The sequence below is a fragment of the Belonocnema kinseyi genome, chromosome 4 (genome assembly GCF_010883055.1).
Source record: "Belonocnema kinseyi isolate 2016_QV_RU_SX_M_011 chromosome 4, B_treatae_v1, whole genome shotgun sequence".
Lineage (NCBI taxonomy): Eukaryota > Metazoa > Arthropoda > Insecta > Hymenoptera > Cynipidae > Belonocnema > Belonocnema kinseyi.
The window spans coordinates 32,677,561-32,691,947 of record NC_046660.1 but is presented as its reverse complement, the minus strand read 5'-3'; the positions used below and the strand labels follow the sequence as shown (position 1 = coordinate 32,691,947).

The following is a 14,387-nucleotide window of genomic DNA, read 5'->3' as shown; positions in this document are numbered from 1 at the left end:
CGCATACTTTGAATAAAATATTTGTTATCATTCTCTTGAAATAAATGTGTTTTTTTCTTGAAAAAATACCGGTTTCATATGTATACACCTGGTATATGCATTTTCCTAGATTCAGGTTTGCACATCTACTTTTATGTAGAGATTTTTTTTTCACTTTTCAATTCATTTTGACTAATCAACAATTTTTTATATATCAACAGAAAAACCTTTTATAAATAATTACACATCTTCACCATTTTTCCAAGCACAGACTCTATTTTCTTAGCAAAATAAACTAAAACTACATTTTAAATTACTCTTTGTAATGATACTTTACTAATAGATAAGACTATAGTTAATTATTTAAACATTTTTTGTTCACTGACTCTTTATACCTGGAAGCCTTACGGTCGATAGAAAAACATCGAAATCCATTGGAAATTGGTTTGGAAACAGAATTTTATCCACAGAAATTCGATTCTGCGGGGAGAAAAATTGCATAAAATTCATGTATTGCCCTGATGGACATTTTTTTACAAAAATTCACAAAAAATTAAAACCATTTTTACAGGAATTCACAGATAAATACAATAAATTACAATAATAATTATAGGGAAGTACAACTGTTTTCTATTATTAGGACGAATTTTGTACTTTTTTTGTATTTCACTGTATATTGTATTTTATTGTATTTTCTATCAGAATTGACAAAAAAGTACAACTTCAAGAATCTATACGAATTTACAGAAACCCTAGGTCGAGAAAGAAAATCTTTTTGACTGAAAATAAAAATTGAACAATTAAGAATGATTTGATCACGGTTCCTAAAATTGATAGATTCTAGAAGACACAAATGTCATTTGAAGTTGCAAAAACTATCTGCAAATTAAAACACTCAAAGTGTAATCATTTTTAATCTGAAACTTTTAAAATTAAAGCTCTAGATTTGTTATTCAAATGTTCGAAGATTTGCGCGTATAAAATATAAAGTTCTAACACTTTGTGGCGGAAAATGTATTTTCGGTCAAAAATGCAATTGGTCGAAAGATAGTCTTTTTTGTGGACAATTGAACAGTTTTGTTAAAAATCTGATTTTTTTCAAAAATAATTTATGATTTTAAATGATTTCCTAAAGTTTCGAAACAGAACATCAAAGATTTCAAAGCAACATTTTTCATGTTGACAAGATCACAACATATTAGAAATATAACTATTAAACTATATGTGTAAATATATTGTCTGAATAATTAACTAAAGAGGGACACCATCGTGTGCCGAAATGTCTTAAACAATTGTAATCTAACTTAATTAATTTTTACTCGGCATCACACAGTAAAAAAAAGGATCAATTTTGTTGCAGAGCATTTTGCAGTTTTTAAACAATTAGTTGAAGTGTTATGTTTTTCAAGCATGCTATCATTCAGCTTACATTACGTAATTCAAAATTTGTTTACTTTAAAAATTTTCCATTCAAAATTTTTATTTTTAAGCTTACATTTTTTAAAACGAATTTGTTAATTCTTTCCTAAAGACTTGAACCAATAAAAAATAAAAGCCTTTGGAGTTGAAAATTTTGGATAAAAACCATTTTTATTTAATAAATAAATAAAAGTTCGAAAAAATTGGTATGTACTTTGAGTAATAAAAAGTAAACAAACACTACTTGACAACACGATTTTTAATCAGTCGTCAATTTAAGAATTTACAGATTTTAATTAAAAAAATTAAACGGTTTCAATTTGAAGTCTTAGTCATTAAACAAATGTGAACCCGTGACTGAAAGTTTATGAAAAATGTTCAACTTAAAAATAACTTCATAATAATATATTCTTAATTAAAGGATTTCATTAAATTTAAAATATTGTTTCAGTCTAAAATATTCAAATTTTCAGCCCATTCAATTTGAAATTTTTAATTAAGAAAAAGATTCAATATTGAATATTGAGCAATATTTGAATGTTTATTTAAGACAAGTAAATTGAAACCAAATATTAAAAAGTAAAGAATCTTTTGTTCTAAATTTGTTTAAATATTTGAAAAACTTTAAAAATATTCTCTTAATATAATTTTTAAAAATGTAAAATTATTTTTAATTTTCCTAAGAATCTTAAGAAAATGTTTTTATTCTTTTGAAGCCTTTCACAATTTAAGAAGTTTTCAGTTAAACAGTTTTCATTTTTTAAAGATTTAAAGTTTCTAGCTTGAAATTCCTTGAAATTATATAATTTTCAAATTTTTAAGTTCATTCATTGATGTTTTAATTTAGAGCATTCAAAATGATAGCGTGGATTTATATTTTTTTATGTTGAAAAATTTTAATACTTTCAATTTTATACGCGTAAATTATTGAGCATTTGAATAAAACATTTTTGAATTAAAAACTTGAAAATTTAAATTTTAAAAGTTAAAGATTTAAGAGTTCCATTTTGACTGCTTTCATTTGCAGCTCAGTTTTTATTACCTCAATAGAAAATTTCTTTACCCTTAGTATTTTTTTTTTATTTAATTGACCGCGAAAAATGTTTGCAAACCAGGAAAAACCGGGAAATTACTGGGACTTTATTTCGTCGATTAAAACGGCCACCCTGAATTATGTTTATAAATTTCTATAATTATTATCTCGCTCTGAGTAAAACTGAAAAGTACATATAAAGATAAAAATTTCAGGAAACCCTACAAGTTTCTAACAATATTCAAGAAGAGTATTGTTCAAAACAATAATAAATTGCTTAAGCAATTACGTTTTTTAACTTCAATATTAGGTTATTTTATTTTTCGGATACCCGTTTTTTTCATTTCTTTCCATTGAAGAGCGACCCCCCCCCCCCGAAAATAGTCCTGGCTACGCCGCCGGTAGAGAACAATAATAATCAAGTAGCTATCAAGCGTTTTATTATATTTTAATGCCCGATAGAAATTAGAGAAACTTTTTTTTATAACTAAGTCAAAAATCCGATTTAAAAATTAGCTCTGAAACCCAGGTAACTGGAAATGTTTGCTATCAGTTTGCTTATTACATTTGCAAATACGTTAGTCTCGAAAGGAGCAGTTGCAAATCCGCTTAGATAACAGCTGAGCGGGTCGCACATCGAAGAAAGGTGAAATCTGATATATTTCCTCCGATTATCGTTTTATGCATGTCGTCTTTCGTGGCTTCGGAAATCCAATATGGTGGTTTCTTAACAAAAAAATGCTATTCCGCCTGCACTTGTCTATTGGCCATTAAGCACTTTTCCTTAGTCTTAAGTTCAGTCTATTTGAAGTTCTTGAATTTCTTTGAAATAGATAAGGGAAAATGGTAGAGTGGTAGCAAGAGACATTATGGAACAAAAGCTACATTCCCCGACTCTTCTCATCATTCTAACAATCTGCGTCATACAAAAGCACGTCAAATGTACTTATCTGAAAATTTAAACAAGTTTGTTTTACACAGAGATAAAAGCCTCCATTGTGCCTATTTTGCACAATAGAGGTAAATTATAGGTCGATAAATTTCAACTTTTAATCAGTCTCTCTTTATATGTCTGTAATTAAATTTAATAATTACTCAAATCTTTTACGTGGTGTTGTTTAGTTCAGAAATAGGTGAATTTAGATTTCTATGATTTTAAGCTTTCACCGAGCACTAACGAGACAAAAATTCACAGAATTGAGACAATTTTGGTGAAAGGCTTTTTCCATACATTTCTCTAAATTCCGTTATATACAATTTTTGTATGAAACAAATGAATATTATATGTAATACTTCACACTATATATAAACTATATATAATTTTTCCGCCTGGGTGGAACAATTTTAATTTAAAATCACAGTGTCCGAAAACTTATGTTTTGTATTGTTTTAATTTGGACAGCTTTAATACACACTTTTTATCGTACTATGACTTCCAATAAGCAATCGTTAAATTTTAAACGCTTGCAAATATTATTAGTGGACGGAAGGTGCAGGATGATACACACAAATTTCAATTTCAGCAAACTTGATTTGTGCGTTCCGAGAAATCTTATCGCTCCGCGGTTGCGGATAAGTGAAACCGCGGGACCAAAAGGTGAGGACGTCCTTGGTCACTGATGCGTAAAAAAAAGTAGCATAGCAATGAAGCGCTGTACCGTCCCAGGCGGAAATATTATGTATAGTTTATAGAGTAGTATCCCTGTAAGTGGGGAATGGAACCACGAACGTCCAAGAGTTCGTGAATGTTTGCTACAAATGGATAACCAGGGCCAATTCCGCGCACATGCGCATTGTCGGTTGCCATGGAACACCCGGTGTTCACACTATATATAAACTATAACTAATTTTTTCGCCTGGGCTAACCGCCTAATTTGATAACTGCGTCATGTTGCGGTATGGTGCGTCAGTTCACTCACAGTGTTTATACGGACCTGATGTTTTCGTTTGTAGAGTCTCAATGTGAGTCGAAGATCAGAACCAAAAGCGTGTACAAATTGAAGTTCGAGTGTATTGAATTATCGAACTTTTTCAGTTTCGAACAATTGAAAATTGGATTGTGTAATTTGGAGAATTTGGAAATGTCCAATTCTCAACTATTTATTTTGAAATGCTTTAATTTTTAAAGTATTTGTCTTTCTAATTGTCTCTAATCTTTAAATTTTTAAATGTTCTTAAATTCATTTTCTACTATTTATGTTTATTATGGAATGCATTGAATTTAAGAATATTTAATTTCAAATAATCGAGCACTGACTGTTTTTAATTCAAGTATTTTGTTTATTTAGGATTGAAAATTTAAAAATAGTGTAACCCAGTAAGTTACAAATGAAGCATTTCCATATTTTACATCACCGCTAAACTTCACTCTGTTCCCTACTTCTTTCTCCTTTTTAAATAATTTTTTCCTACTTTCCTAGGGGGAAAAGAAAGGAAATTTCTTCGAATAAGAGCTCTGTTCCAGAAAATTCCTCTGGTTCTCCCTTTTCTGGCTGTGTCGTTTCAATGCCAACTGAATTATAAAAAAAAGAAATAATCAGAAAAGTCAACTATTTTTGGTTGAAAGTTCAATCTTTTTAATTTAAAAATCTATGCTATTATATTTCAGGTGTCAGCAAACAAAACATGTTAAATCAATTTTTTTAAAAAAGATAGTCATAGCTTTAACATTTTCAGGAATCGTGGATTGGTTTACAAAAATTCTTTCCCTTTAAAATCTCGCTTTAAAACTGTTGTAACCTTTACATTATTTAGATTAAAATTCGTTTATTTTGTACTTAATTGTCCTACATGCTTCATGAACTGTGTAATTATAATCTTATAGGCTCAATAATTTAATAGTATTGAATAACTATTCAGATGATTTCATTTTTATGGTACTATTCGAATTTTTTTTGTATCTCTGGTATTTTTCAAATATCTCATTTGTCTAAATTGTAGAGCAGACATGTCAAATGGATTTATCATGTCTTGTAATCTTACTCCGCTTTTCTATTTTAGAATTAATCTCTTTTGGTTACAAATTCTACTAACTGGTAGAAAATTTAATTATTGTGTTGAAAATTCAACTATTTTATGAAAAAGTAATCCTTTTTGGTAGAAAGTTAATTATTTTTAATAGAAAAGTCTGCTATCATATTTTTGGTTGAGAATTTATCTCTTTTCGTTAAAAGTTCTACTATTTAGTTACAAATTTCATTATTTTGAATAGAAAATTCGTCCTTATACATTCGAAATTCGTCTTTTGATAAAAAAATCACCTTAATTCAAAAATTTAAGTGGTTTGTTGAAGATTCATCTTTTTGGATAAAAAATTCATCCTTATGGAATGGAAATTTATCTTTTGCTAGAAAAGTAATATTTTCTGTTTGAAAGTTAATTCTATTTACTGGAAAAGTCTACTATTGTATATTTGGTTTGGAATACATCTCTTTGATCACAAATTCTACTATTTTATTGAAAATTCAATCATTTTCGTAAAAACACATCTTTCTTGGTCGAAAGTTTAACTTTTCTCTTGAATATTCGACTTTTTGGATAGAAAATTTGCCCCTCTGGAATTAAAGTTCATTTTTTGGTAGAAAGGTAATCTTTTTGGTTGAAACTTAATTATTTTTAGTTGAAAAGTCTACCTGTGACACGCGAGAGCCACGTGACGCGCGCGCGAATTCAAACGCTCTCAAGCGCCGTATAGCTTTGTCAAGTATGCTCGGAATATTTTAATATTTAGACTTATCTCTACACTATGAATTTATAATTTCCAAGAATTACGAGTGAGCGACAATATTAAAAATTCCACTGTGAAACACAAAAGATCACACGAGTCTATATAAAGTCGCCCTAACCTAAACGTTATTTCCGCTCTAGAATTATTGAGAGTCGAGCCGCATTCGCCGCAGCTGGCCATGCATGTTTGCGGGTGTAATGAGCTAAGGAGTGGGGGCGAGCGAACGAAGGGGAAATCGGAAAACGAGAAGTGTCTCAGCAAGAAGTGTCGTAGAGTCTACTGTATATATTTGGTTCCGAATTATTCTCTCTTGGTTAAAAATCATACTATTTTGTTAAAAGTTTAACAATTTTATTAAAAGTCATCGTTTTGATAAAAAATTCATCTTTTTTGGTTGAAAATGTAAATGTTTTGTTGAACATACACTATATTTCGACTTGAAATCTTAGGAACATGCTACCTACATTAATATTAAATTTTAAATAATTTATTCCCTGCAGATCGTCTGAAAGGGCCAACTCCCGCGTTGGTCGTCTAAAAGAACTACTCCGTTTTTGAGTTGGCCCCTCGTTTTAGCACGCATACAAGGCAAACAGCAGATAGGTTTAGCAATTTTTCTGCTGTACAAACTTATTTTCTTAAACTTGGCAATGAATAAATCGACCTGAGCGGCAATGTCACTTATGCATCTTTTTAGTTTGTACAGCAGCATAGAACTCTAATATCGAATAAAGATTTGAATAATGAAGATACGTTATTTGGTAAAAATAATGTGTTTTTTCATATTTTGCAACAAAATTTTTTTTAACAATTTCTATTAAAAAATGGACTTGCGATGTTTTACTAGCAGTGGAAAGTCAAAAATACACGGAAAAAGAACACAAAGTCACTTGCGGACGATGCTTTTGTCGAAGAGCTCAAGCGCAGCCTCAAAATACCACTAAACGTACGTAAGGGACACTGTGCATTCAGTGGCTGTTCGGAACTTACCCGAACGTTCGTGGCTAGTGTATAGCCGAACAGTACAGCTTTTAGGACACGCAAAGTGCTTTGCGTATCCTTTTCTGTTGTATTTTTAAACTTTTTTGAATTTCCGCATTTATGAACAATCGTTTTTTATAATAAATATTAATAATTAATCATTTTTATTAACACAGTTAGATGCAGATTTCTCTTAAGAAAAATGTCACTTATTTATATTTTTATTTTGGATGGCAGTATTACTCTCCGGTTCAAGTTATTATTTGAAACCTTTTTTAATTCACGGATTTCGAGTAATTAAGGGAATTTACGGAATTTAAGAAATTCATTGAATTCAAGGAATTGAAGAAATTCACAGAATATACGGCATTTGCGGAATTCGCGTCATTCGCGGAAACCAAAGGATTTTACGGAATTCAAGGAATGCGCGGAAATCAAAGGAATCGTGAAATTTAATTAATCATTCTATCAATGGAGAAAAAAATCTTGTAAATTCAAATTTAAGCAAGTATTTATTCATTTAAATATTTTAATTATTATTTATTTTATAATTATAGTAACTTCATTATAAGAATGATTTAATATAGAGGTATATTATTTATTCATTCAACTGATGAATTAAGATAATTTTTATGTAATATTAATCGATAAGAAACCATTCTCTCTCAAATAATATAAATTAATAAAAAATTCGAATTAAAGATAATAAAGAACCAATTGATGAAATTGAATTTCATAATAAATATAAATCAGGGTAATCAGAATATCTTCGAGGTATACCTCTTAATCCTAAAAAAAAGTTGAGGGAATAATATTAAATTTACTCTAACAAATATTAAATAAAATTTAATTTTTAGTCATTTTAAATTTATTTTCGATCCTGAAAGAAAGGATATCAATGAACTCAAGAATCATAGAACTCAAGAAATTCACAAAATCCATGGAATTCACGGAATGTAAGGAATTCGATGAATGCACAGAATTCACGGAATTTAGGAAGTTCTTGGAATTTCTTGAATTTCATGATTTTCCTAAAATACTGAATTCCGTACATTCCTCGAATTCTTTGAATTACTTGAATAATGCGAATTCCTTGAATTGCATGAATTCCGTAAATTTCTTGAGTTCTATGAATTGATTGAATTCCAGGAATTCCGTGAATTCCGCAAATTCCGTGAATCCTGTGATTTTTTTAATTCTCTGAATTCTTTCGGTCCCGTAAATTCCTTGTAATCCGTGAATTCAAAATATTAAACAATAATAATATATTAAACCAGAGAGTAATAATTACTAAACCTATCTGCTGTTTATCGGGTACGTATGCGTGCTATAACAAGGGGTCAATTTAAAAAATGGAGTTGTTCTTTTAGCGGGTATAGAATTCTGAATGCTATAATTTAGTTCATTGAATTTTAAGTGCAAGTGAATTAAAAAAATTTTATTTGCGGAAGCCTATCGCGTGACATCATCTATCACTTTTTAAGCTGACGTAATATTTCTTACAAGATTTTCTAGATTTTTTTTCTGTTTTGAAGCCCTTGGTTGATTTGATCCAGATTGTGTTCAACACGTTTATCGTTCTTCTCGCACTTTTTTTTATTGTATTTCCGGAATCGATTTTTTACGAGACGTTATCTCAAGCCTTGAATCGTGAGGTCTAAATGTGCGATCCTAACTTTTTCTGATTTCCAGCTTCCATGAAGGAATCCTTTTCGTCCTAATATTTCTTATGAAAGCCCTCGAAGATGAAGCCTATTACTTGGATCTAAGACAGCTCGTAAAATGAAGAAGGAAACATTGTCGTTTTTCTTTATGGGTTATGTGTTTTCTCAATTTTCTGAGGCCCATTCTCTCTTACCTTCGTCGAGAATGAGACGTGTTGACCTTTTATCTCGTCGCTCGATTTTTTTTCTCTTTATCACTTCGTCTAACTGTGGTTATGCTTTAGTGAGCCCTTCTCTCACAAAAGAGATATCTGATTACCCAAAGTTTGCAAAAATAATTGCAAGATAAGATATATATTATACTCCCAAGCGTTCACTGCATTCCTTTTAACTGACAATGATTTTTTTAAGTAATTTTTACGTAGTGTCTATTTTTTCAGTCTATAATGTATCTACAGATTCATGGTTAGGCTCCATTTCTATAAACGGCTTCAGTTGTAAAATCTCTAAAGTTGTTAAGTGATTTTATTTTTGTGTTAATTAGGTGAGGACCTTATTGGAGAACCCAACCCGCTACCATGTGGTTCAGAAGCAGAAGAACCAGGTTCGACAATATTTACACGAGTCGTTCCGTGGTGCAGACGAAGGTGTGGTCACTGGCATTCACAACAGCATTGGGAGTGATGGGTGTGGTGGTGGTGGAACCCCCCTTGACACGGGACCCCAACAAATGCCTATGGTGGTCCACAGTGCACCCCCCGGACCTGCTGCTCATCATCCAAAACCACAACATCCTCACATGGCATCATATCCTCATGCACCTACGTTATTACCTCACACACATGCTGTTACTCCAAGTCCTGACCCTACCGCAGGAGCCATGTCTCCTGATCTCTCGAGTGTCGCCACCAGCAACTCTGAGGTGAGTTTTCCTTTCTCATTTCTACAATTATTTAAATTGTATCCAGAAAAACCCAACAACGCAGAAAACACTGAGGTTACGAAATGTTGCAGGTAATAGTTTGAGCAGTGCAAACTCGAGGTGGGTACTCGAAACTGAGGTAAAGTCTCCGTGGTAAATCCCAGTTAAATATAGGTATTCGGCAGACTCCACTAGAGGCAGCACCATTATAAACCTGTAACTACGGACATTTTTCCTCATCTTGGGGTAAACCCTGCTTGAACAATTACTTGAAACATTTCGTACCCCCAGTTTTTGTGTGACTAAAAGAAATAATTGGACGGTGCACACATAATTTTGGTTCTATAACCACATTCTGTTGCTCGCACAGATACGAGTATATGAATTGTCTATTTAGGGCATATAATTATGATTACGTGTTATAGCTAGACTAAGAATATTTATCGGTAAAGTATCCTAAATCGTATATCTAAATTATAGACTTGTGTGACTGAATCCTTTATATAAGATTTTACTAGATCCACTTAAAATAAAATGACTGCCATAATACAATGCAAAATCCTGTGTAGCATCAAATGGTAACAATAGTGCGAGGCACATTGCCCGCACGCCGTGCATGCATGCCGGGTGCGAGGAATATACTTCTAACTTTGTTGTAGTGACCTTTGTTAAATTTGAAATAAATATCTTCTAAAGTTATGATAAATCAAAAGAGGCTTCAAAGTATGTGCACAATATTTTATCATTCAACAACCACATGTACGACATGTACCACATGTACCACATGTGGTGGATGTTAAGCGGACATAAATGAGAGTTATGCAGAGATATAAGCGCGAGAGGATATAAGTCAGAGAGGATATAACCGCGGTTCCACTGTACTTCAAATATTATGCTTTAACTTCAGTGTTACACAGCAGAGTCATGTAAAATTGTACATTAGTAAACATTAACTTTTAATTTGATAAAAAAAATATCAGTGAATCACTCAATCGTTGAAAAAAAACGACATTTCACTCACTGCATTGGATTTTGGTGTGAAAATGACGTGAAATAGCAAAAAAATGATTTTTTATAATCCTAATATCATGATTTTGCCAATTTAACACTAAATATTTTCATTTTATTTAAAAATAAACTTTTCAAATACCGTTTTACTGAAATAATTTAATATTTATATGATCTGAGAGAAACATTTGCGACCGTAAAAAAATTCCTTCTCCCTCAATTTTTTGATTAAAAAAAATTGCTTAAAGCTTAAAAAAAGGGATTTTTTAAAATTTGTTAATTATTAATTGAAAATCAATGTTTTTCGTTTGTTTAAACATTGCGTTGTGTATGTCATACCCAAAAATAGTAGAAAAGAGTATTTTACAATAAATTCTTTGCCTTTTTTATAAAATTATTCAAGCTCAAACGTAAGAGAGAAATTTCTTCGTTTTGGGACTTAATGGGTCGAATAATTATTTTCCTACATGTCTTAAACGAGCATCAACGAATTTCCTTACTAGTTTTTTTTACATTTTGGTATTAAAATAATATTTTCAAACAGAGAATGATTTTTAAATGTTACAGAAAATTTTATTACATCCTTTTAAAATTTAAATGGATCAACTTTTAAATGCTTTAGGTTTTAAATTATATTTTTGAAAGTTTGAAGTCAACATTTGAAAATTGCTGTAATATTTAAATATTTAAATATGACAAAAAATTCAGCAGTAGTGTTGGTAGAAGCTTATAAATCGTTATAAATAGAATAAAACAAATTAGTAAAAGTTTTCGACACTTTTTTTATTGGATTGGAAGACCTGGAAAATTCGTGGAATTTTGAAAAAATTCTGGAAAACATGAAAAATCATGAAATTCTGAAAAAGTGACTGGAATTTGTTTCCTCGCAACGATTTTAAAATCCCAATATTTATTTTAGCATTTTACAGCCAATTTAACATTCGAGAATCGATACGATTAGGTTAAAAAAACAATGATAATAATTCCTGACTTTAACTAAATTTAATGATAATAATACTGAGAATTGTATATAATTCAATTCCAAAAATAAAAATTTCGCCATTGTACTGATATTTACTTCTCCTAGATACTACCTTGTAGTCATTCAATTTTAAGGAAAAAATTGATGGCAATATAATATTTTCGGCTTCGGGTCAAGAAGTTTGTATTATCAAAATCGAACCGAAAAACTTGGGGTCTTAATTTTCATTGCCTAATTTTGAAGTGTGTTATTTTCTTTATATGTTTTAAATAATTTTGAAGTTCTTGCATTCTATAAAGATAGTATGCGAAAACGTCCATCTTTTCTTGAAAAAAATCTTAGAATATGAATTGCACAAATAGCAAATTGGAAAAATTACTTGAAAGTAATTTTTTTTAATAACCTCTACAAACAGGAAATGGATAAAATAATCTCCATAAGGAAGTCTTTTTCTTTTTTTCTTTTGAGAACTACAAGAAAGTTCGTATAATTTTTGAAATGACGTATCGCTAGTGGCAACTGTGTTTGTCGAACAATCAGAGGCACATAACTACCTATGGCGATGATTGACCTTTTGAATTTACACCACAGCATATTTACCTTAATTTGAGTGTTTATGGTAGTCTTTCCTCCAGTGTTTCTCCAATCTATAACTGGGTTCGAGAACGCCTTGGTCGAAATTGTGTTAATACTCTGTTACACAATTCAAGATATGTGAAACGCAAGTTTCGCTTCTGTAAACAGGCCGAACCACTTTTCACTATTTAAACGTTTTTTTGGGTGTTCACTTTTTATGAACGTTTAGTGCAGTGATTAGCTTGTTAATATTTTCCTAAATTGAAGCACTTTGTTATAAAAAAACTAGAATTACATTCTTTTTAAATGAAATACCAATTGTGTTTCAAATCAGGCAGAGGGGTTCCGCTTTGAGTGTCAGAATTATCTGGTAATTGGGTAAATTATTCTATGGTAAAAATCAAGAAAGACGTATTTCACAGTTTAATCAACAATTTTGTTATTTGTTACAACCATTCGAAGGTTATTCAGGAAAACCCTTCCTCTTCATATTTTTTATGAAAAAAAATTTGTTAGTAATATAAAAAACATCAAATCAGTCTTATACAGGCCAAACCATTTTTTATACCATGATTTTTTAATCCTTTTTTTTCGTTCTGAGGAAAATGCAAAAATTTGATTTTTCAAAAATAATTTTTTTCATTGTGAAGTAGTGGTTTACCAAGAATGAAATATGTGGTTTTCGAGAAACTCCACTTTAATTTTTTTTAGAAAAACAGCCGCTATTACTTTACAGATGAAAAATTTTGTAAAGGGAATGATTGTAACAAATCGAATTTTTTAAAATAAACTGTTAAATACTGAGTTTTCTCGAAATTTTGCCTGATTTGAATTAGAATTGATAAAAAAGGTTTCTTTGCAGGTTTTCATTTGTCCAAAATTTTACTTTTCTCCAATATCACTTCTACCAAAATTTAGTAGCCGAGTTGAAGCTAAAGTTCGCAAGTTTGAGTTCGCTTAAGGGCGCATGCCTGTCGCATCTTGCGTTTCGCGCTAGTATGTTTATTCTTTGCACTTGGAATGCTTGAATGGAACTTTATTAACCCTTAAACGGCCAAAACGACAATACCGGTACACTGCTTTTCAACGGCCAATAACTAAGACTATTCGACACTAGAAAAAATTGAGACACATATATTTTTATTGCTTAAGATCTCCTCTTTCCGACGGTGCCAATGAAATTCCTCAAAAAATTTATTTATCATCCCAAAATGCAGTTTAAATAAAAAAAAAAGCGTGATTTTTCGTGCCTATTTTTTTTTGTGAACCATTTACCAAAGCTTTTCGAGTCTGTAATTAACCTGGAATCTCACTAGCCGGTGGAATAAATGTCTAAACTTTGAGAATCCATGGTTCAAAGATCGATTTTTCGTTTTAGTATTTTCAAAATGGCGTCTTAATGGCAAAATTTTTGTGAAAACATTCATGAATTTTTTTACAATAAACGATGCGCTTTTCGGAAAAATCATCAAGAATAAAAAGCTCTTGTAATTAGCCAAGGAATACGCCTTAATTTTTTCGAAGAGTTTTGAGCAAAATTATGGATTTTGCATATGAACAATTTTTGCAAAATTCAAAATTTTGCTCAAAACGCTCCGAAAAAATTCAGGCGTATTCCTCGGCTGATTACAAGAACTTTTTATTCTTAACAAATTTTTCGAAAAGCGCATAGTTTTTCAATAAAAAATTTCCAACGACTCCGTAACCTTTATTGCACTCCGACATCAAACCACACCTTCACCGCATTGTCATCCTGGGAATTTTCGAGTACACCCAGCAAAAAAAAATGCCAAAGCGTAAAGCCTCAAAAATTGCAACAAACTCCGAATCGGAATGGGATTCCGACGAAAATGATGAACGTATCATCATACCTAATCCAGATTACTCTGGCTCTGATGGAGATGATTCATCAGATGACGAGAATTCGGGATCGGAATTTCCCAGACCGAATTTAAAAATTTTTTCACGAATAATAGAACCATCAATTACAAATTCTACCGTAATTTGGAAAATTTGCAACAAGAATAATATATCTAAATTGAAAACGAAAGATTTCTGTAAAGAAATCAGCAGGAAATATTTGTCGCAATCAAAAC

The 14,387-nt window shown here is 30.8% G+C and overlaps 1 protein-coding gene across 1 annotated transcript in view; it reads left to right on the top strand.

Moving 5' to 3' along the window:
• The window catches only part of LOC117172066 (microphthalmia-associated transcription factor), a 310,163-nt gene that overhangs the window by 132,255 nt on the left and 163,521 nt on the right, over positions 1 to 14,387 (top strand). Inside the window, exon 4 of the mRNA XM_033359813.1 lies at positions 9,348 to 9,725. Coding sequence (XP_033215704.1) covers positions 9,348 to 9,725 — 378 coding nt within the window. The remainder of the gene's footprint in view (positions 1 to 9,347; positions 9,726 to 14,387) is intronic.